At 45.1% G+C, this 23,342-nt stretch overlaps 1 protein-coding gene across 2 annotated transcripts in view; it reads left to right on the plus strand.

The window, feature by feature from the left end:
- Positions 1-22,412, plus strand: part of R3HCC1L (R3H domain and coiled-coil containing 1 like) — a 45,949-nt gene extending 23,537 nt beyond the window's left edge. For both annotated transcript variants that reach the window (XM_068257603.1, XM_068257602.1), the window contains exons 6-7: positions 12,826-12,966; positions 22,222-22,412. In XM_068257603.1, the coding sequence (XP_068113704.1) occupies positions 12,826-12,966; positions 22,222-22,274 (194 nt within the window). In that variant the 3' untranslated portion in view covers positions 22,275-22,412. The remainder of the gene's footprint in view (positions 1-12,825; positions 12,967-22,221) is intronic.
- Positions 22,413-23,342: the final 930 nt, after the last annotated feature.

Raw genomic sequence — 23,342 nt, forward strand, 5'->3', positions numbered from 1 at the left:
TGAATGGCAGTTGCTTTTGTCCAACTGTCAGAAAGGTGTGCAGTGAGCAGGGAGGCTGGCCAGCATAATTTTATAAATCCTTTTCGGGGAATGTCTTTATATAGAAAACCATGCTGAGAATCTTCAACACCCCCCCCCCCCCCCCCAATGAAGAGATGGACTAGCCCAAAACGGTTTCTACTACCTACTGTAAGTGACAACATACCGTAGGAGAAAAGTAATTTGTAGCTCATTTTACTCTGGAAGAAACCTACTAATTTGTATAAGTTTACCCCTATTTCCATTTTACAATTATGGTAGCGATAGTGCCCCTTTATGCCGCTGTGCTCTGACGTCCAGGATCAGTGGGGTCATGTGACGTCACTAGATAACGCCTGAGGAGGAAGTGATGTGTGAAGAGAGCCGCTGGAGGTTATTGTATCGTTCATTCTGCCACTCCAGCGCGCCTGGACCTCTGCTGCCTGCTCCGCCCCATATTCTGCATACTCCGCCCTAAATCCCGCATGCTCATCATGTCACATGACCACAAACGAGCTGAACGCAGGCAGCAGGTGAGTGATGAGGTGACCGGGGCTGGAGCAGCAGGGAGTAGATATAAAGTCACCCTTGGGTACGATCTGTAAGTGTGCCGCAGATGTGACCTGAGCACAAACTGAGGGCTTATTATATCGTCCGTCTGAGGAGAAAATAAAATGTGGTTAATATTTCAGCATATAGTTATGTCGTTTAAAGAGAATCTGTAACGTCAAAACCTCCCCTGGGGGGTACTCACCTCGGGTGGGGGAAGCCTCCGGATCCTAATGAGGCTTCCCACGCCGTCCTGCGTCCCTCGGGGGTCTCGCTGCAGCCCTCCGTACAGCCGTGACGTAATATTTACCTTTCCGGCTCCTGCGCAGGCGCTCTGACGGCTGTCGGCTCCGAAGTAGGTGGAAATACCCGATCGCCGTCGGGTCTGCTCTACTGCGCAGGCGCAAGTTTCCGGCGCCTGCGCAGTAGAGCAGACCCGACTGAGATCGGGTATTTCCGTGTAGTTCGGAGCCGAGAGCAGCCACAGCGCCCCCGCTGGAGCCAGCAAAGGTAAATATTGAACTGACAGTCGGGTCTGTCGCCGGCTGTTCGGAGGGCTGCAGCGAGACCCCCGTGGGACAGAGGACGGCGTGGGAAGCCTCATTAGGATCCCGAGGCTTCCCCCACCCGAGGTGAGTACCCCCAGGGGAGGTTTTTGACGTTAGTGTCTCTTTAAGAGGAACTTTAACAGAGGATTGAACCTCCTCCCAATCAATAGCTGATATCCCCTTTCCAATGAAAAATCTATTACTTTTCTCAAATAGATCTGCATGGCTGATATTGTGGTGAAATCCCTCCCACAGTGTGATGTCAGGGCCATGGCCGTGACTGTTTCCAGTCCATCAACCTTGTTGCATTGTGGGACAGAACAGCTGTTGCCAACAGGAAATCTCTATCCCATTCTTTTTAAAGGTGGCCATACACTAATAGGTTTGCAGCAGTTTCGACCATCCTATAGATTTGTCAGATGCCTGAAAGTAGAATTTGACAGGAACCTGATGTGTGCCACACACTAGGAACAGATATCCAATAGATTTCAGAATGAAATCTATTGGAAATCGATCTAAATGCATTATTGGACCATTAGATCCAATGCAACTCTATGGGCCATTGATCTGCAGATAGACCTAGATTTTCCATCCTGTCAGATCAAATCCATGGAAATCGATTGAAATCAGCTGCAAATCGATCGATACTTTTGATAGATTCGATTTCTGATTGATTCTATAGAAACGATCGATGGCTGAAATCGACCAGTGTATTTTTAGTCTATCACATTGTTAGTGGGTGTGTTTATAGATGAGGCTAGTTTGATGGTCCCCCCCCCCCCCCCCCCCCCAAAAAAAAAATGCCGGCCAGCAGTTAAGATGCTGACTTGCTGGCTGAAGGTTGATCAAACAACATAGATGAATTGCACTGCAAGTATCAATCTTTTCTTGATCTATTGTCAATTTTTTTTTTTCTTTTTTTTTTTTTTTTACTTCACTGTGCAGCACGGTGGCGTAGTTGTTAGCTTTCTCGCCGTGCAACGCTGGGTCCCTGGTTCACATCCAAGCCAGGGCACTATCTGCAAGGAGTTTGTATGTTCTCCCCGTGTCTGCGTGGGTTTCCTCCTGGCACTCCGGTTTCCTCCCACACCCCAAAAACATACAGATAAGTTAATTCCCCCCCCCCCAAAATTGGCCCTAGATAATAACTACACAATATATAGGCATATGACTATGATGGGGACTAGATTGTGAGCTCCTTTGAGAGAGAGAATATATATGTTTCTGTACAGCGCTGCGGAAGATGTCGGCGCTATATTATTATTATTATTATTATTATTATTATTATTAAGTGTGTTGATTCCCCCAAACACTTATCTTTCGGTAATGTTCCTCTTTAGTTCCCCCTTAATTGTAGTATCACTTTAAATATACAAAAAGCAAGCAGTAAAGTCAAGGTCACATGTGCAGCGTATGGCGCTGGGCTTCTGCTGCATCCAGGGTGGCCGCTTGTCGCTGGTCAGATGTAGTAATTTTAGCATCTTGTCTTTTAGCGGTATTTAAGGGAAGCTCCCACTGAGGACATCACACGAATCCTCCAAAGACTCTGCCTCTGAACTGTCTTCATCTTCTCGCTTTCAAACCCTTTTCACGGAACACTGATCCTGACCTGCCTGTGTCCCGCGCCTGGGGAACGCGGAGCTTCATTCTCCTAACAAACGCCACCGCCGGTTCCAGGCTGTCTGTGGAGCGCTTTGTGTTGTCTCATAAACCTTCACTTGCCGTGTGTAGCGGGCACCTAGATGTGTACCCCGCAAGGTCACCCCCCCCCTTCCCCCTCCCGGAACCTTCCTGTTACAATACATTTCCTGGGCACCGAGGGGGCTCCAGGTGTTCAGAGCACTCCGTGGGAGGGGGGGGGGGGGGGTCCGCAAAGATCCGAAGAGGGATTGAAAAGCTTCTATTTTATGGTATAAAAGTTTTTTGGGGGGTTTATCATTTTTATGGTGACTTTGAAAAATGTTTATTGGGAACACAATAAATGTTTTTATTGTACATTTGTACCTCACTGGTACACTTTTTTTTTTTTTTTTTTCTCCAGAGCCTTACAAAATACAGGCACTCCTCTACTTGTAACTACTGAGCCTGTTTGTAGATAGGGGGCTACCCCCTATGTTTTTCAGAATTTAGCTGCATTCCCCCCCCCCCCCCAAAAAAAAAATACATGTGGCAATACTTTCTCCCCACCCCCAAAAAAGACACATAATCCAGCACAGTTTTCCACAAAATACACATTGCAGCGGTGTTTTCCCACAAAATACACATAATGTGGCAGTGTTCCCACAAAATGCACAATGCAACAGCGTTTCCCAGCACAATACTCATAAAGCGGCACTGTACCCACAAAATACACCTAGTGCTGCAGTGTTTCCCACAAAATACACATAATGCGGCAGCGGTTTCTACAAAATACACATAACGTGTCAGTGCTTCCCACAAAATACACAATGCAGCAGCTTTTCCCTACAAAATACACATAAAGCGAGAATGTTCCACAAAATACACATAGTGCAGCAGTGTGTCCTACAAAATACACAATGCAACAGCGTTTCCCAACACAATACTCATAAAGCGGCAATGTACCCACAAAATACACATAGTGCTGCAGTGTTTTCCACAAAATACACATGCAGCAGAGTTTTCTACTAAATGCACATAATGTCAGCGCTTCCCACAAAATACACACAAAGCGAAAATGTTCCACAAAATACACATAGTACAGCAGTGTGTCCTACAAAATACACATTGGGCCTGATTCACAAAGCGGTGCTAACAGTTAGCACACTGGTGAAAAGCCCTTTATCACGCCTAAACTCAGTTTAGGCGTGATAAGTTTAGGCGTGATAAGTTTAGGCGTGATAAGTTTAGGCGTGATAAGTTTAGGCGTGATAAGTTTAGGTGTGATAAGTTTAGGCGTGATAAGTTTAAGCACCAACTGGGTTAGCACCGCAGTGCACAGCTGATCAAAAGTTTTGCGCTAGCAAAGTCTGGTGCACATCGCATAGAGTTTAATGGCGCTGCTTTGCGTGCGGGACTTTGCGTGCGATATAAACTTATCACGCCTCAACTTATCACGCCTAAATTGGCTTTTCACCAGCGTGGTGCAATGGTTATTACGCCTAAAGTCTAACTGGGTTAGCACCGCTTTGTGAATCGAGCCCATTGTGTCAGCGCTTTCCACAGAATACACATAATGTGGCTCTTTCCCCCAAAATGCACATAAATACATAATTATTTGTTACACGTTTAATTGAAACAGCCCCGCCCCCGTACCCTTTTGGGGTTTTTAATAATTTTTACTCTTTGTGAGTCTCAATAAAGAATTTTGTAAATAAAGTTTAGTGCTGTTTTATAGGGTATTCTTTTGACTTGTCCTTTAGTTGCTGCTTTATATCATTAGCACATTCTGGAGGTTTAGTTGAATGATATAATGTATTAGTGGGTCAATGTGTCTGCTCAGGCCTTGATCCCCGCAGTGTCAACTTAACGATCGAGCACGACCATTCAGGGGACACTAATTATATGTATGCCCGCCTATCTGTCCCGCCTCCTCTTCTTCTGGCTACTTAGTACAACTCTCTGTATTATGACAGCCATGCCATTGAGAGACTTGTGCCTTTACTTTGGCTCAGGTGGGTCAGGTATAATCACTGGGGTTGTGGGATAGGCCAATACATGTCACATGGGGCGACACAGCTCGGGGTGGGTCCAGTAACCTCTTTGGCGTTAAAAATGTGGGGTGGAGCTTGGAAGAAAAGCTGGTTAATGCAGGTTAGCATGTCTTTTTAGGCCAGTTTTACACATTTTTTGCGTTGTGATTGGCATGCACCACAAAAAATAACAAGCATATGACCCTGCGGCAGAGTGCACCCACAGGATCATATGCATAGCTCCGCCCCCGCTCAGTGACGTACTCCCTGCTGGGCAGGGTGCACCCACAGGATCATATGCATAGCTCCGCCCCCGCTCAGTGACGTACTCCCTGCTGGGCAGAGTGCACCCACAGGATCATATGCATAGCTCCGCCCCCGCTCAGTGACGTACTCCCTGCTGGGCAGAGTGCACCCACAGGATCATATGCATAGCTCTGCCCCGCTCAGTGATGTACACCCTGCTGGGCAGAGTGCACTGACAGGTTCATTTGCATAGCTCCGCCCCGCTCAGTGATGTACGCCCTGCTGGGCAGAGTGCACCCACAGGATCATAAGCATAGCTCCGCCCCGCTTAGTGACTTACTGCCTGCTGGGCAGAGTGCACAGACAGGTTCATTTGCATAGCTCTGCCCCGCTCAGTGATGTACTCCCTGCTGGGCAGAGTGCACTGACAGGTTCATTTGCATAGCTCCGCCCCCGCTCAGTGACGTACTCCCTGCTGGGCAGGGTGCACCCACAGGATCATATGCATAGCTCCGCCCCCGCTCAGTGACGTACTCCCTGCTGGGCAGAGTGCACCCACAGGATCATATGCATAGCTCCGCCCCCACTCAGTGACGTACTCCCTGCTGGGCAGAGTGCACCCACAGGATCATAAGCATAGCTCCGCCCCGCTTAGTGACTTACTCCCTGCTGGGCAGAGTGCACTGACAGGTTCATTTGCATAGCTCCGCCCCCGCTCAGTGACGTGCTCCCTGCTAGGCTGGAAATGCGTCACTGGGATTCCCGTCCCACGCATGCAAGCCTCTATGCAACGTGCTCTGACGTTTACACTACCTGTGTCGCCCATTGACTTGCATTACCCCAATAAGGTGCAAGGGGTGGTTGCGATAACGCACAGCTGCCTTTTGCATCTGATTTTGGATTGTCCTGATTACAAACCGCATACGATTTGCATTAAGGGCTCGTTCACACCTAAGCGGAAATAGCGCGATTACTGCAAACTGCTAGCGTTTTTTAAAACTGGTCCTATTGTACCAAAGAAAGCATAGAAGAGAAGGGAAATCTTGTACTTCTGGGCACCGGGGATGTGTGGGCAAAAGAACTTGAATTCACACAGTTGGCTGCTCCTTCATGCCTGGCTGAAAGGCATTCTTGTATAAAAACAGAAAAAATGGGAAAACGGAAGAGCGCTCCATAGTGTAAAAACATTATATAGGAGAGAACAGAGGCGCCAAAAGGATAAAAGGGGTTTTAAAGGAGCTTAAAAGCCAAAAATGTGGTAATTAGAGGAGGCAGTGGTGGACTTACCTCCTCCAAGCAGACACAACACAACTGTACATTCAGTCTATTTATTAACGAACTCCAGATAAAACAAAGCAACGCGTTTCACGGGTCAGCCCCCGCTTCCTCAGGCAATAGAAAAAGGAGTTACAGCATCTAGCAAAACAAACAACACTCCGCACCTCTGTGACAGATGCTAGATGCTGTAACTCCTTTTTCTATTGCCTGAGGAAGCGGGCGCTGACCCGTGAGGCGCGTTGCTTTGTTTTATCTGGAGTTTGTTAATAAATAGACTGAATGTACAGTCGTGTTGTGTCTGCTTGGAGGAGGTAAGTCCACCACTGCCTCCTCTAATTACCAAATGTTTGGCTTTTAAGCTCCTTTAAAACCCCTTTTATCCTTTTGGCGCCTCTGTTCTCTCCTATATAATATTGTATCCACCCTGGGTGGAGGGTTGCGACCCTTTATACTATCTACAGAGCGCGACTTCTTATTCCTGAGTGGGGTCAGGATAATCTCCCCACCTGCCTTTACAGTGGTTGCCTAATGGTGACCCATGCTTGTGAGTAGGGATGCTCAAATTCGGCTTCGGGAGATATCCGGATTTTTGCTATCCGGATATCTCCCAGTAATGCTGTGCAGGGTGGGCGGGGGGGGGTCAAGCTTACCTCTCTGACGTCTTCTTCGGTCGTCCCTCGGCGCCTCCCACGATGCGCTCCATGCGCGTCACGTGATTACAAACACTTCCTCCTTCAACCCGGAAGGAGGAAGTGTTTGTAATCAGGTGACCGCCGCTTGGAGCGCATCGTGGGAGGCGCCGAGGGACGACCGAAGAAGACGTCAGAGAGGTAAGCTTGACCCCCCCCCCCCCCCCCGCCCAGCCTGCACAGCATTACTGGGTGATATCCGGATAGCAAAAATCCGGATATCTCCCGAAGCCGAATTTGAGCATCCCTGCTTGTGAGTATAACAACTATTACTCTTTGTCATTATCCCCTTTGTCAATACATACTACACTATTGGGGTTCTTGGTGTTCCTCTGTTTATAGTGTAAAAACAGATTTATTGGGTTAAAATGCGCGTAAAACAATTGCACTTACTAGAAAGTAGATGCATACAAGCATATCAAATGAGGGCGAGGCCCTATTCCTGGAACCCTGGGGCGCCGCCTTCTACGTCCTCCATGGCCTGTGGGGGTCGTTGTCCTGGTGGAAAGGACTGGGGGTGGCTCACCCAGGGAACTTGTGCGTGCTGGCAGCATCACAACGCGTTTCGGCGAATCCTCACCTACATCAGGTCTTAGTTTACCCTATGGCAGTGTTCTTAGGGCGTTTTGCGATTATCGCTAATCGCAAACTTGTTGCCGGCGATTCTGAAGCGTTCACAATTAGCATGTATAGAGCTACTAATCACGATTTCTCCCAAAGCTATACTTTGTCCAGTGATTTCCCCCCACGTTAAATCGCGGAAAAATCACCAGCTGAAACGCTAACTCTAACGTTTAGCGATTACAGATGTGAATGGGGCTTAAATCTGCGAGTAAGCCTAAATTGTTTTTACGGTCTCCTTCCCTTGTGCTTTTCTCACACCTAATAAACGCCGTTTTAGATTTCAGAGCGGCACGATGCAGTACACTTTCTGCTCTCTCCATAAACCCTCCGCTCTGCTTCTCTCCAATACAAGAGGTCAAAAATCTCAGCTGCTTTTCCTCCCGTATAGCTGGCCATTTGCTAACCATGTGGACAAACATTCTTCCCACTTCATCTTGTGGAGCCTGTTGGGGACGGCTGATTAGAGGCTTCACACTCGAGCGGACAAATGTGAAGAAACCGGCGGTTTCTGGAGCCGCGTTCGCGTCTGAAACTTGTCACTGAAAACAGGTTTTAGAGAACATTTGGGGGGGCGGAGAGCTGAGTGCAGAGACGGTTCCCAGCTGAGCTGCGCTGAGAGGATGAGCAAGTGTTGCTTCAGAGGACGTTACCAGCAGCCAATCGACCTAGATTTACCGTCCGGACCAAATGAGTAAATCGAAATCGGTCAGAAATTGATCGGGCAATTGATCATGCTTCCTGCCAATTGGATCAGAGCGGTCGACTCGGCCATATATCAATGGCAGAAATCGACCAATGTATGGGTAGCTTTAGATACAGTTTATCAGTATTCCTGGGCAAAATATTTCTACACATATGGAAAGTCCACCCACCAGGGGGCAGAAGCCTCGAACAAATCTGAGCCTCTAGCAAACGAATCGGCTAACAGTTGTGTGAATTGTCCAAAAATGTACTTACCCCGATTTTCCACTTCCAGAGGGAAACCGATAAAGCTGGACAAGAGTTTGTCACAGTATATCGGATAGAGACTCCATCTCCAAAAACTACACATTGACGGGGGGAGGGGGCGGGCGGTGCGGCTTTCTTGAATTGTTTTTGGGGTCTCTGCATGTTCTCTGCAATCCTGTTATTCTATTGGTGCCCCCAAAAAGAGAATTTGCCAAGAAACTTTGGCGAAAAGGGGGGAAATAAAGAAATTGATACAGTGCAAAGTGGGAAGTTAAAAAAATAAAATTGAAGATATCAAGAAATGGTTGATATTTGACTTGTAAGTGTTGTTTGATCCACAATCGGCCTGCAGGTCATCATCTTTACTGCTGGCAGACATGAAAAAAAACAGACTGCAGCAACTGCCATTATCTATAACCCCACCCCCTAACAATGCGATAATCACACCCCCAGGCAATGCGATAGGCTTAAAGGTTGTTTTTCATAGATATACATATGCACAGAGGGAGATGCTGGTTGCTTGGCAGTTGGAAATAGCCAATTATTTCCCACAATGCAACAAGGTTCACATACAGGAGACTCCTGACATCACACTGTGGGAGGGGTTTCACCACAATAGCCATACAGCACCCCCTGATGATCTATTAGGGAAAAGGGAAAGATTTCTCGTGGGAAAGGGGGTATCAGCTACTGATTGGGATGAAGTTCAATTCTTGGTCACGGTTCCTCTTAAAGGCAAAATGTAGAATGTTTCAGCAGACAGTATTGCGGTATATAAAGAAAAGTATACATGTGGCAGGGTGTGTAATCCAGCAGGGAAACCGGCATCTTTTTCCTTAAGGGATACCCGAGGTGACATGTGACATGATGAGATAGACGTGTATGTACAGTGCCTAGCACACATATAACTAGGCTGTCTTTCTTTGCCTGAAAGAGTTAAACATTTAGGTATGAAAGTGACAGTTTCTGCCTGGGTTGGGACTGGGTCAGACTATAGCATAATGCTCATTGATGAGGATTTACAGCCATAGAAGCCATTTACTGCCAGGAAAAAGTTTTGAGAGCAGTAAAGAGATACAAAGGCTCAATAGTTCATTGATTTGAGCTCTGGCATACTTCAATGAATGTCATTGAGCAGAGACAATGAAACAGTAATAAGTTAAAAAGTAGATTTAAATTTAAAATAAAAGTTTCGGAGGTCTTCAAAAGTCATTTTTAGGAGGAGGAGGATAGATACTATTGTTTATCTCATCAGTTTAATTTCACCTCGGATGTCCTTTAAGGCAGAATTGAAGAACTTAAAAAAAAAAAAGGGTTTGCCAGCCCCTTGCAGCCTTCCTGTCCCGCGCCGTTCCTCCACCATCCTCCATTCTCCTGCTGCCAGCTAGTTTTGTTACAGCCGACGCAGCAACTGCGCGCCCCGGGCCACGCGTATTTGGTAGGCGCAGTTGCCGTCGACTTACAAGTCGACCGTAACGAAACTAGCTGGCGGGGGAGAACGGAGGATCCTGGAGGGCAGGAAGGCTGCACGGGGCTGGCAGAAGCCCCAGGTAAGTGAAACACTGTTTGTGTTTGTTTTTAGTTCTTCAGTTCCACTTTGTTTCCTGCCTATTCTATCTGATACAAATGGCTCACAGCTGTCAGAAATATTGCATTAATCTTCATCATTTTTTTTTTTTTTTTATGATTTTTGCTTTGATTTGCCTTTTCTTCAAGGTGTCATAATAACATTGTTGAAATATGAACCAGCCTGCGAAAAAATGTCAATTTTTTCCCAGAGTGTGCGAGACGCCTGGCTTAAAGGACAGGTCCAGGGTTAAAAAAACAAAATTAAAATCTACTTACTTGGGGCTTCCTCCAGCTCCTGGCAGCTTATGCGTTCCTCACCTCAGCTCGTCTCCCAGGGTCCCCTCCGTAGCAGCCGCGACCTGGCCAGGTCAGCATCTTTGCCGCTGCTTGCAGTCGGGTTTCTGTGGCCGGGAGCGTTCTGCACAGTAGTTCTGCGCCTGCATAGAACACTCCAGGCCACGTGAGTGCGATCGGGTGCCGTGTGCTCATGCAGGAGCCGAAGATGCTGACCTGGCGAGGTTGGTATATGCAGCGGGCGGGACACCGGCTGGGGGCGGAGCTGTGGCGAGGGACATATAGGCTGCCAGAGGCTGGGGGGAGCCCCCAAGTAAGTAAATTTTGTTTTTCTTTTTTAACCCCGGACATGTCCTGTAAAACCAGTAATTAAAAAAACAAATAAACTGGGGGATACTTACCTTGGGAGGGGAAAGCCTCTGGATCCTAACAAGACTTCCCGCTAGAAGCCCCAGAACAGCGGGCATGTAAATATTTACCTTCTCCGGGTCCAGTAGCGGGTCTCTGCGCTCAGGTGGAAGGAGCAGAGACTGCACAGTAGAGCGGACCCGATCAGGCTCAGCTATTTCCATCTGAGCCCGTCGGGAAGCCGATACTGCGCCTGCACTGGAGCCGGGGAAGGTAAATATTGCAAGCACTACTGCGCCACTGTCGGCTGTGGTTTCGGGGAGCCAGCGCTGGCACCATGGGGCGGAGGAGTAAGGAGGGAAGCCTTATTAGGATCCAGAGGCTTTGCACTCCCGAGGGAAGTATCCCCAGGGGACTTTTTTTGTGGGTGTCTTTTTGTTACAGATGCTCTTTAAGTAGAGGAATTCCTGTATGACTCCTGATTTAATTATGGAGAAACTGAAAGTATTTTGGTGATGGACAAGACTAAATCCATAATGGGAGGAGCAAATATTTCTTACAGTATAAAGTCAGAAAGTTTAGGGGAGGCTTTAAATGTTATAAGCAGCTGATTTTGACAACCAATACAGGTGAAGTTTGAATAATTAGAATATTGTGCAAAAGTTCATTTATTTCAGAAATTCAACTTAAAGGGGTTCTGTGGAGGGGGTTAAAAAGACAAAATCCGACACCTACCTGGGGCTTCTATCTGCCCCCTGCAGCTGTCATGTCCTGCGCCGTCCTCCTCCGATCCTCTGTTCACCGCTGCCGGTCCCGGTCTAATTCGTCATGTAATCCAACTACGGCTCGCTCCTGCGCGCTTCATCGGGCGCTTACTGCGCAGGCGCAGTATGAGAAAACCTCCCGATGATGCGCACAGGAGTGAGCAGTATTAGTCTATTTAGCCGAACATTAGACCGGGACTGGCGGCCGGGAACCGAGGATCTTAGGACGGAGCCGGTCATGACAGCTGATTGGGGCTGATAGACGTGTCGGATTTTGACTTTTGATCCCCTCCACAGAACCCCTTTAAAGTGTACCAGAAACAAAATAATAGAAAGGATCGATGCTTACCCAGGGCTTCCTCCTACAGCATACACCTGTGAGTCCCACGCCCTTTTCCCACGGTCTGCCGTTCAGCCGCGATCAGCCCCGGTAACTGGCTCAGTCGGGGTCTTCTGCGCATGCACAGGACCTCCGCACATGCTCAGAAGACCATGACTGACGCGTCTAAGCCGGTTACCAGGGCTGAACGGCAGACCGTGGTAGGACGGCGTGGGGCGTGTTTATGAGGCTGGAGAAAGCCCCGGGTAAGTATCGATTCTTTCTATTATTTGGTCTCTGGTACACTTATTAAAAGTTGAAGCGAATATATGAATTGGACTACATGGAATAGACTTTTCCCATGCGGGGATCAGCACAAGAAAATTTTACAGATGGAGATTGATATATATTCTATACCAGATTATATAAAATTACCGGTAACACTTTTTCTGATTAGTTCCACTATCTTTAACATGCTTCTCCATTTTAATATGCGTTTAGTGATTATATCCAGGCCTTGCCAGGCCGGTTACTGAAGCCATTCAGACGCAGACCTCACCTGACCCTTCCTGCGGGAAACTTTCTGACAGGTTAAATAGGATTGCCCTTTTTCTCCTTTCCCAGAATCCTCTGGGCTCCACAGGGGCCCTGCCCGCTTCCATTCTTTCATGCTCCCAGCGTGACCCAATTATAATTTCCTCCATTGTCGGATTTGTAATTATCGTTTCTTAACAAAACAAGTTTTTCATTAAGCAGCCTTTTCCATCTGCCATTATCTCGAGTGTTACAATAATTGCACAATGTTAGATGGGGGGTTTTATTGCATTTCTATTTTTTGTACCACAAGTCAAAAAGCGCTGAGAAATGAGATTTGGGCTTCAGACGAGGCGACTTTTCACATTGCGGAGGCGAAAGTGTCGCTGGTTGTCAATGTCATCTCTGCCGCCACTTTCATGCTTCTTTTGTTCTTGTGTGACTTAGAGTTCCTGCAGCCAGCGAAGGAGCGTCCAGAGACGTCTGCGGTCCTGGCAAGGAGACTGGTGATTAGTGCCTTGGGAGTGCGGAGTACGCAGAAGCGGGCCGAGAGAGACGCTGAACGCAAGAAGCTTCAGGAAGCCAGAGGTGAGAGGAAGCAATTAGACGGGACAGAAGCTTCTGTTCTGCAGGAGTCGCTCATTAGCAGATGCCCAAGCCGTCAGCCTGCATTAAGTGGCGCTATCTCCGGGCTGCATACGGGCGGGCTGCTTATCACTATGTCTACAACGGCTGGGGATGAGCAAGGTGTTCGGCTGAGGGCTTAGGAGTTCATCCCCTTCATGATCAAATTCCACAATGCTACTTAAAGTAACACTTAAGCGAAAAAAAAATCGTATGATATAATGCGTTGTATGTGTAGTACGGATAATGAATAGAGCAAAGAAATGAGTCTCCTATTTTTATTTTCAGTTATTTAAAAAAAAAACAAAAAACTATATGGCCTCTTGCACACTGCAAGTGATTCCGATTCAGATCCCGCTTTTTAATCAGTTTTTACATCCGATTCAGATTCCGATATGCAGGGAGCAAACTGCAAATCAGAATCTGAATCGGATGCAAAAACTGATTAAAAAGCGGAATCGGAATCAGTTGCAGTGTGCAAGAAGCCTAAAACATTGCATCATACTGTCAGTTGCAGATTTAAAGAGAAACTCCAACCAAGAATTGAACTTTATCCCAATCAGTAGCTGATACCCCCTTTTACATGAGAAATAGAATGATTTTCACAAACAGACCATCAGGGGGCGCTGTGTGACTAATTTTGTGCTGAAACCCCTCCCACAAGAAGCTCTGAGTACCACGGTACTCTGGGCAAACTGCCACAATGTAACAATGTTCACAGACAGGAAATGGCTGTTTAAAGCTGTCTGTAACAGCCAGAGCAGCTAGAAACAGCTACATAACTTGCCCACAGTAACAATGTCACCATGTAATACATGTCAGAATGTGAATCTGGGAGAGGAAAGATTTTACAATGAGCAAACACTGACTACATCATTTATACATAACTATTGTAAAAAATGAAGCACTTTTTTTATTAAATTATTTTCACTGGAGTTCCTCTTTAAACCCGCACACTGGCCTCAATTCACTAAGATCATGCTGGATAATAAGGCAAGAGAAAACTTACCTCCACACAGTAAGAGAGTTATCTTATCTCTTCATTCCTTACGTTACCTCCTCTGTAGTTAATTTTCCTCCTCTGTAGTTATTTTTACACTCAGTTAATGAACAGCCTGTCTTTAACTCTGGAGTTATTTCAAGGATTAAAGAGTTAACTCAAAGACAGAAGAGTTAACTTTAGGTTTGCCTGAGGTAAAATGTTTCCTGAATACTACATGCCTTATCACCATGGTAACAACTCTAGAAGAGTTATTAAAGACAGGAGATAAGCTTAGTGAATTGAGGCCATTGTTTTATAAGCTATAAAACAGAGCAGAGATAATGACCTGTTGAACTTTCTTGCAGTAAAACCTTATCTCGAGTGGTCTCTTACTGTTGGCTGTTTACGTGCTTAAGAAAACAGGACTGTAGTGGACCCAGTGGGTGGAAGAGCTCAGAGAAGCTCTTTTGCATAGATAACTGAATTCTTTTTTTTTTTTCTAACTCTTCCCGTACTGGAAAAAAAAATGAGACTCTCTTCTTTGCTACTTATTTTCTATTTTTTAGCTGTACCACACATTCAATTCATTATCACATAAGTTTGTTTTCTCTTCAGGTTTCCTTTGAAGTTAATGGGAAGTGTAGCAACTCCCCTCCCCCCCCCCCCCCCCCCCCCCAAAAAAAATCTGATACTGAAGGAGAGGGAAACATACAAAGAGAGGGATGAGGATGTTATATGGGGATGTTCTGTTATAGGTTCTCCTCTACCAGAAGTGTCCTTTCCATCACTTATTCTATCCATACAGCACACTTTATAAATACATAGGTATGCCCTGGGAGTGTCCTTTCTCCTGTGTTTTGACGTGTTAGATAGCAGGAGTAGGGAAGCTATGGCTGGGGAGACAGATGTGGCTCTTTTGATGGCTACATCTGGCTCACAGACATATCAGTAGGGGTTGATTTACTAAAGCTGCTCTGCTCAAGCAGCGCAGCTCAGTGTGGCAGCACAAGTAACATTTTCAGAGTAGGCGCACTACTGCTGTAGCATGCACTACTAACTTACTCCCACTACCCCAAAATGGCTGCTCCAATTGTCCCACTCTGGACCCTGTCAGGTCCAGTGACATTGTAGGAAGAGATCCCCGCACTTTGATTGGCCCAATAGGCTGTCTGTCACTTGACAGGCAACCTATAGGCCCAAAGTGCAGGGATCTTGTCCTACAAAGTGAATCAACCCCCAAGTCAGCTAGCTAATTGTACACGCTGTTAGTTGGTATTTCTCCTGTCTGGGAAATTGCTGATGTTGCTGAAACCCAAGAGAAGGTGAAGACGTGTCTGACACTTCCGCTGCCCGGCGGATCAACTGTATACACATCACCATGGCAACAGGGACATGAGCCCTCTGCTGCGCATGCGCACTGCGCCAGTTTGAAACATATTGTATGGCTCTCACGGAATTACATTTTAAAATGTGGCATTTATGGCTCTCAGACAAAGAGGTTCCTAACCCCTGATCTATAGCATTGATTGTTTGAAAGCTGCTGGTTTCTCCCAGTTAGTCCCGTCTAAATTTGGTCTTCTGTAGAGAGAACCGGTCGTAGTTAAGCGTGCAGTTTATGGTGTGGAGTTTATTCCGCAGGCACGAGCGATTTGGGCCGAGTCGTTCTCTAACTGCTAATATCTATGGGGAACGCCAGTAGTGAGATCTGCCGGTCATACTTCATGGCTCTTTTATGTCTTATCATTATAGAGGCATTACGTTCCAATAGCAGGAGGGAAAAAGAAAAATATATCGAGCAAGGATTACCTGAGCCATGAATTTACGTATTTCTGCAGAAGTACTGAGACCAGTCCAGATTTTGTTTGTTTGCTTGCTTGTTTTTTTTTTTTGTTTTGTTTTTTTTACCACTTTACCCCCCGTGGTACGGATTTCTCCGTCCCTTTTTCCCCCCTTAAAAATCCAAGGGACGGAGAAATCCGTACCTCCCGCGCTACTGCTGCTGTCCGCACTCGTGCGCGCGCTCCCGCCGCTCATGCACGCCGCCGCCCACTCGCCCTGAGATCAATGAACGGGAAAATACTTTCCCGTTCGTTGATCTAAGCCCCCGCAATGATCTGCTGCTTCTATGAGAAACAGCGCGATCATTGTAATTTTCCCAGCCTCATACTGCTTCCTGTAAGCGTCCTTCTGGACGCTTACAGGTCGCATGAAAACATACTCACGCAAATAGTAAAACTACACTCTAAAGCATTTTACATATACAAATACATTATTTTTACACAATAAATTACCTCATTACCTCCCACACTCCCCAAATACAATACAATTAAAAAACCCCATAAATAGTTACCTTAGGGACTGAACTTTTTAAATATTTATGTCAAGAGGGTATAACACTGTTACTTTATAAACTACGGGCTTGTAATTGGGGATGGATGCAAAACTGAAAAAAAATGCACCTTTATTTCCAAATAAAATATTGGCGCCAAACATTGTGATAGGGACATAATTTAAACGGTTTTATAACCGGGACAAAAGGGCAAATACATTTCATGGGTTTTAATTACAGTAGCATGCATTATTTAAAAACTATAATGGCCGAAAACTGAAAAATAAATTTTTTTCCCATTAAAACACATTTAGAATAAAATAATTCTTGGCATAATGTCCCACCTAAAGAAAGCCTAATTGGTGGCGAAAAAAACAAGATCTAGTTCATTTCATTGCGGTAAGTAATAATAAAGTTATAGACGAATGAATGGAAGGAGTGCTAAAAGGTGAAAATTGCTCTGGTGTTCAAGGGGTAAAACCCCTCAGTGGTGAAGTGGTTTAACTATTTGACATTCCTGGACGTGAAACTCACGTCCAGGAAGCCATGTGCGCTCCTGCGCGTCCACGCGGCCGATCGCGCGCGTGCACGCGAGCTCCCGGCCGGCGGTTTGTTAGCCAGTGAATCGGGCAACGGTGCCCGATCACTGATTCCTCTCCCCCGCAGAAAAAGCGACAGCTTCTCTCGGAAGCTACGCTTTTTCTGATTCCTATGTCGCTCTAAGCGTACGTGGTACGCTTAGAGTGACGTCACTGTAAACAACTCATGGCTGCCATCTTGTGGCCAAAAAGTAAACTACATCTAAATGTTAAATAAAAATAAAAATACACATATATTTACAAAAAAAAATACAATTTCAATCCCACCCTCCCAAAAATACCCACATAAAATGTTTAATTAAAAAAAAAAAAAAAACATTACAATTAAAAAAAAAAAAAAAACACATATTTACCTAAGGGTCTAAACTTTTTAAATATCTATGTAAAGATGAAATATTTCTTTTTTTTTTTTTATTATTATAAGCTTGTAAATAGTGATGAATGCAAAACGGAAAAAATGCACTTTTATTTCCAAATAAAATATTGTCGCCATACATTGTGTTAGGGACATAATTTAAATGGTGTAATAACCGGGACAAATGGGCATATACAATACGTGGGTTTTAATTATGGAGGCATGTATTATTTTAAAACTATAATTGCCGAAAAGTGAGAAATAATGATTTGTTTCCGTTTTTTTCTTATTCTTCCTTTTAAAATGCATTTACAGTAAAGTGGCTCTTAGTAAAATGTACCCCCAAAGAAAGCCTAATTGGTGGCGGAAAAAACAAGATATAGATTAGTTCATTGTGATAAGTAGTAATAAAGTTATAGGCTAATGAATGGGAGGTGAACATTGTTCGGATGCATGAAGCGAAAAACGACTGAATGCGAACTGGTTAAGTACCAATAGGAAATCGGCCAAACTTGTCCACATTTTGAGATCTATCGAGAACCACAACATTCAATATTGGGCATATATGAAAGTGATTCAACTCAGGGCTATATAGTGAACCTAAAGCACTTTATATGGACTCATCATTCATCAGTAGAATTTTCTTTTTCGACTAATGTGGTTATAATACATAGTTTATTTCCCTTTGCATTGCCACCTATGCCAGTATTGAAGGTTGGGTGTCCTGTACCACTAAAGAAAGAGAAATGATGATGTTTATATTCAATTCACGTATAAAGTTACTTTGTACAGAACGTTGCTTCTTTTTTCAATATCTCAAGATGTTCTTATTTTTAGATCATTGTGCGTTCCCTCAATGGCAGAGTTCTGAGAGTTGTGCCGATCACAGGACTGCAAAGCTTTGAGAGCAGCTGTAGTTTCTTGTTCCCAAGCAGGTCCTATAATTAGACGCTTGCTATTCGTCCGGCATTTATCTGCCTCACTCTGGTTTCTAGAGTTTAAGGAGAAACTTTTAGGCAGTGGGGTTGCATTGATTCCGTGGTGTTGTACAAAGTCAGAAACAAACATGGCGTACAAAATAATAGACAATGATATATACCATTCAGAGTGGGTACAACATACAGAATCAGTACAAAGTACAGAATCGTTAATACCAGTGACAGAATTAATATCAATAGATGTGTAACAAAATCCAAAACACAAAAGGTGAGGGAGCCCTGCCCTTGTGACCTTATAATCTAAAGGAATAAGGGGAAAGAGCTGGTGTAGTATACAATAATCATACCTAGAGGCAGTGTTTTTCGGTTATCTGGTAGGAGTGCAACTTGGCATGTGGCCTAAGCTAGAGCGTGTGCTTGTTGGAACAAGTGAGTTTTAAAGGCATGTTTAAAGATATCAAAGGTTGGAGAGTGACAGAAGTGTTGTGGCAGGGGAATCCAGAGGAGTGGTGATGCGCGTGAGAAATCTTGTAAACGTGAATGGGAAGAGGTGATTCTAGAGGAGGACAAAGGAAGGTCATGTGCAGATCTGAGAGTGCAGCTGGGTTGGTATCTGGAAATTAGGGAGGATATGTACAGGGGAAAGAGATTGTGGAGAGCTTTGTAGGTGAGGGATAAGAATTGGAACTGGATCCTCTGGTTAATTGGCAGCCAGTGAAGAGCTTGACAGAGAGGAGCAGCAGAGGAGGAGCGAGAAGAAAGATGAATGAGATGAGCAGCCGAGTTCAGTACAGACTGGAGCGGGGCTAGTCTGTTAGTCGTTACAGTGGCCATACACTTGTAGATTTGCAGCAGATTTGACCATCAGATTTCTGTCAGATGCCTGTCAAGTCGAATCTGACATTAATCTATCTGATGTGTGCCACACACTAGGAACCGATTTCCAATAGACTTTAGAATGAAATCTACTGGAAATCGATCTAAATGCATTATTGGACCATTTAGATCCAATGCAACGCTATGAGCCATCAGTCTGCTGCCAGCAGCAGATCGACCTAGATCTTCCATCCTGTCCTATCGATCAGATGGGCTGCAAATCAATCGATCGATCGGCTGATTTGATAGAATCGATTCATGGCTGAAATCAACCCGTGTATGGGCCCTTTTAGTCCGCAAAGTAGTATGTTACAATAGTCCAGAAGAGATGTAATAAGAGCATGTATTAACATTTTGATGTCTGGCGACCTTATCAAATAGACATGCAAAATCAGTGTTGCATTGAGGGCATCTCCTGAACTGATGACCATCTCTGCACTTCTCAGAGATAGAGATTTTATATTTATTCTAACAAAAAATATTTTTACCGGTAAATGCAGTCTCCGTTTCTGATCATGTCTCCACCCCCCCCAAACGATATCATTTGATCGAATATGCTAGGAATACAGTATGCTAGAAGCCATCAGTTTAGTAGATGGCACCAGATGGAAGATTTTGCTTGTGTGTAATATGTGGAAGGGATTGGACAGATAGATCCCTCTCTGATCAGATAATAATCTCAGCCAGATCTGTTGGCCGCATTGACCAGTGTATGGCCAGTTTTACATGCTGATTGCGTTTAACCATTTATCTGTTGGATTGGAGTGTTCTCGGTGCGTATCGTGTTACTCCGATACTTCCTCCATCCAAAGGCGGAATGAGGAAGTCACATGACCTCCCCCTGTCCGCAGATTCAGCGATGAAGTGTGGTGTTCAGGTGAACCAAATCTGACTTCTCCCCAAATTGGCCCAGACTGCAGTAGAGACCTTCGATTTGGAGCTCCTGTAATAAACCACTAGTAACGGGAGTTGTTCAGTGTCTTGGAGGACTTGCAAGCCTCTAAACTGGCTGCTAAAGGGTAAGGGTGGCTCGCCAGTCAGGTTTATAGCTTTGTCGAGAGCAATGGAAAGACCAGAAAACCTTTATACTTGCCTGCCCTCCTTGATGGGCCCTCCTCCATTGCTCTGTCCACTCCGTGCTCTCTGTTATGCTAATAGAAGTGAAGCAGACAAGGCACTAGAAGCTTGCCTGCTGAGATCCGTATCGGCTGGCATCGCATACCTCCAGTAACCTGCACTCATGAAACAACAGATACTTTTGCATAGAAAAGGGAAGGTTGAGGCAGAGTTGCTGCTATGGTACCTTTTTAATCGCCAGCACATACAGACCACGTGGTAGTAGTGGGGGTAACAAGCCTTGGTAACCCCCACTGCTACCATGTGGTCTGTATGTGCTGTTGATTAAAAGGTACCATAGTAGCAACTCTGCCTCAACCTTCCCTTTTCTATGCAAAAGTACCTTGTTTTGCTCTCATGCACAAGCGACCCTTCTGAAGTATGCATGCCCAGAGTAGTCGCGGTTGATGTGCACAGTCAAGACGGGTGGCCAGAGCATGTGCCTGACTGGATCCATTCAAAGCCACAAACCAGCGATAGCAGCGCAACAGAGGGGAGCCCATCCAAAGCAGAGGACAGGTAAGTATACGGACCCTATTACACAAAACTAGTGTGTGCTGCTTTATTCAGGCGTCCTTTAACCTCCCTGGCGGTAAGCCCGACACAGTGTCGGGCTAGCCGCCGCAGGGGATCACATCGCCCCGGGAGGATTTTTTTTTTAAATGAAATCAGTTGTATTTTGTTAAGCTAGCACTTCGCTAGCTAACTATGTGAGCCAAGTCCCTCCGATCGCCCCCGATCACCGCCGGTATACGTACCCCCAGGGATCCCACAATGACGCAGCCTCTCAATCAGCACCCGGCTTCGCTATGGGGAGGATCAGACCTGTGCATGACGTCGATGTCTTCATCATCAAGCTAATAGGGAAGCTGCGGCTCTCTTGGGATCGCGGACGGGTGAGTGTGGCCGGCGGCGATGGGGGGGGGGGGGGGATTAGAGATGTGCCGGGGGACTTTGGCCACATAGTTAGCTAGCCTAGTGCTAGTTAACATACAAACACAAAAATCCCTCCCGCGGACGCAGCCACTGAAACTGCGTACCGCCAAAGGGGGGTTAAAGAGGAACTGTCATGAAAATCTTAAAATTTAGAGCACATACAAATAGGAAGTACATTTTTCCCAGAGTAAAATTAACCATAAATGACTTTTCTCCTATGTTGCTGTCACTTCTTCTTAGGGTTCTTAGGGTTTTCTTTATTTTAAAAAGCACTTAGGCAGGGAACACACTTGTCTTTCAGTTTTCTGCGCGCGTTTTCCTGCATACTTTTTCTGCACACCAAGTGTGTCTCTAAGCAGGAAAACGCGCACGTTTTTTTCATAGCAGCTGATGTAATTGATATAAAACTGACAAAATGTGCAGAATCAGGATGCAGAATGTCATTTTTTTTTCTGCGCGCGAACAACATATTAAGTGTGTACTAGCCCATTGATTAACATGAGTTCTCAGTTTTTCTGTGTAGAAAACGCGTACGAAATCAGTCAAGTGTGTTCCCTGCCTTAGTGAATTGTAGTTACTCCGTCCAACTGCCAAAATAGCGTGCAGCAAGCAGGGAAGCTGGCCAGCATCTTTGTATTAATAATTTTTAGGGAATGTCTTTATAAAGAATAAGGGCCATGCTGAGAATCCCCCATGAAGAGATGGACTAGTCCAAAACCTGTCGCTTCTGTCAGATTTCTACTACCTACTGTAAGTGACAGCAACATAGGAGAAAAGTCATTTATGGTTCATTTTACTCTGGAAAAAAAAAACGTACAACTTATTTGTATGTTTGCACATATTTTAAATTTTAAAAATGTTTTCGCCATAGTGTCCCTTTAAGTGGCTGCATGCCAGTGCCATCTATGTTTGAATAGTGTTTATTAAATGCCTTGCCTAAATCCACTTTCGTCATTAGGAATATCAATCTGGTGGAACATTTTATTTATTTATTTCATCGCTTAGAGAAAAAGCAGCGGTGGTGGTGGGATGTGTGCGCATTTGCTTATTCCTTTAATAAAATGTGTATTTAATTTTTTGTTTTGCAGAGAGGCGACATCTGGAATTGAAACAACGGGAAGATGCGTGGGAAGGGAGGTGATGGTGTCGGCTTAGCGTCACGTCATCTGCGAAAAGAAGCTCTCGCACTCGGAGGAACCCGTTGTCTCTTAATCCTTCGCTTGGCGAGGGATCCATGAACCTGTTTTGTTGTACCAAATAAACCTTTTTCGTGCGTAAAGACGCTGAGTCATAACCGCACAAGCGGACTTCTGCCGGCCCAGAGTCATAACCGCATGAGCAGACTCCAGCTGCCCCAAAGACAATCGCAGTTCTTTTGTTTTTGTTTTGTTTTTTCCCTTACTTTTCTTAAAGGGGCACTATGGCGAAAAATTGTACATTTTAAAATATGTACAAACCTAAACAAATAAAGTATGATTTTTTTTTTTCCAGAGTAAAATGAGCCATAAATGACTTTTCTCCTATGTTGCTGTCACTTACAGTAGGTAGTAGAAATCTGACAGAAGTGACAGGTATTGGACTAGTCCTTCTCTTCATAGGGGATTCTCAGCAAGGCTTTTATTCTTTATAAAGATATTCCCTAAAAAGGATTTAAACAATGATGCTGGCCAGCTTCTCTGCTCGCTCTACAGTTTTTTGACAGTTGGACGGAGCAACTGCCATTCACTAAGTGCTTTTAAAAATAAATAAATCCCTGAGAATCTCCTATGAAGAGATGGACTAGTCCAAATCCTGTCGGTTCTGTCGGATTTCTACTACCTACTGTAAGTGACAGCAACATAGGAGAAAAGTCATTTATGGCTCATTTTACTCTGGAAAAATGTACTTCTCATTTGTATATGTTTGCACATATTTTAAAAGTTTTCGCCATAGTGCCCCATTTAAGTGCGTGCTGGATAACACAGGGTCAGGACAGAAATGCTATTTTATTGAACTTCTGCCAAATACGGCTAGTTCTAAAAGCGGTTGGTGTTTTTGTTTTTAGAAACTAGCCAATAGACTTGCCTGTATGCCAATATCTTGTCTGATGATGCTTTTCTGAAAATGTGAATTGAAAGGAATGTTCTACCTTACTCTGATTATTTCAGTTCTACGATGATGCCAGTAAGTTAACGTTTACCTTCACATGACCGAATGTTCCGAACATCTC

The sequence above is a fragment of the Hyperolius riggenbachi genome, chromosome 10 (genome assembly GCF_040937935.1).
Source record: "Hyperolius riggenbachi isolate aHypRig1 chromosome 10, aHypRig1.pri, whole genome shotgun sequence".
In the NCBI taxonomy this organism is placed as follows: Eukaryota; Metazoa; Chordata; class Amphibia; order Anura; family Hyperoliidae; genus Hyperolius; species Hyperolius riggenbachi.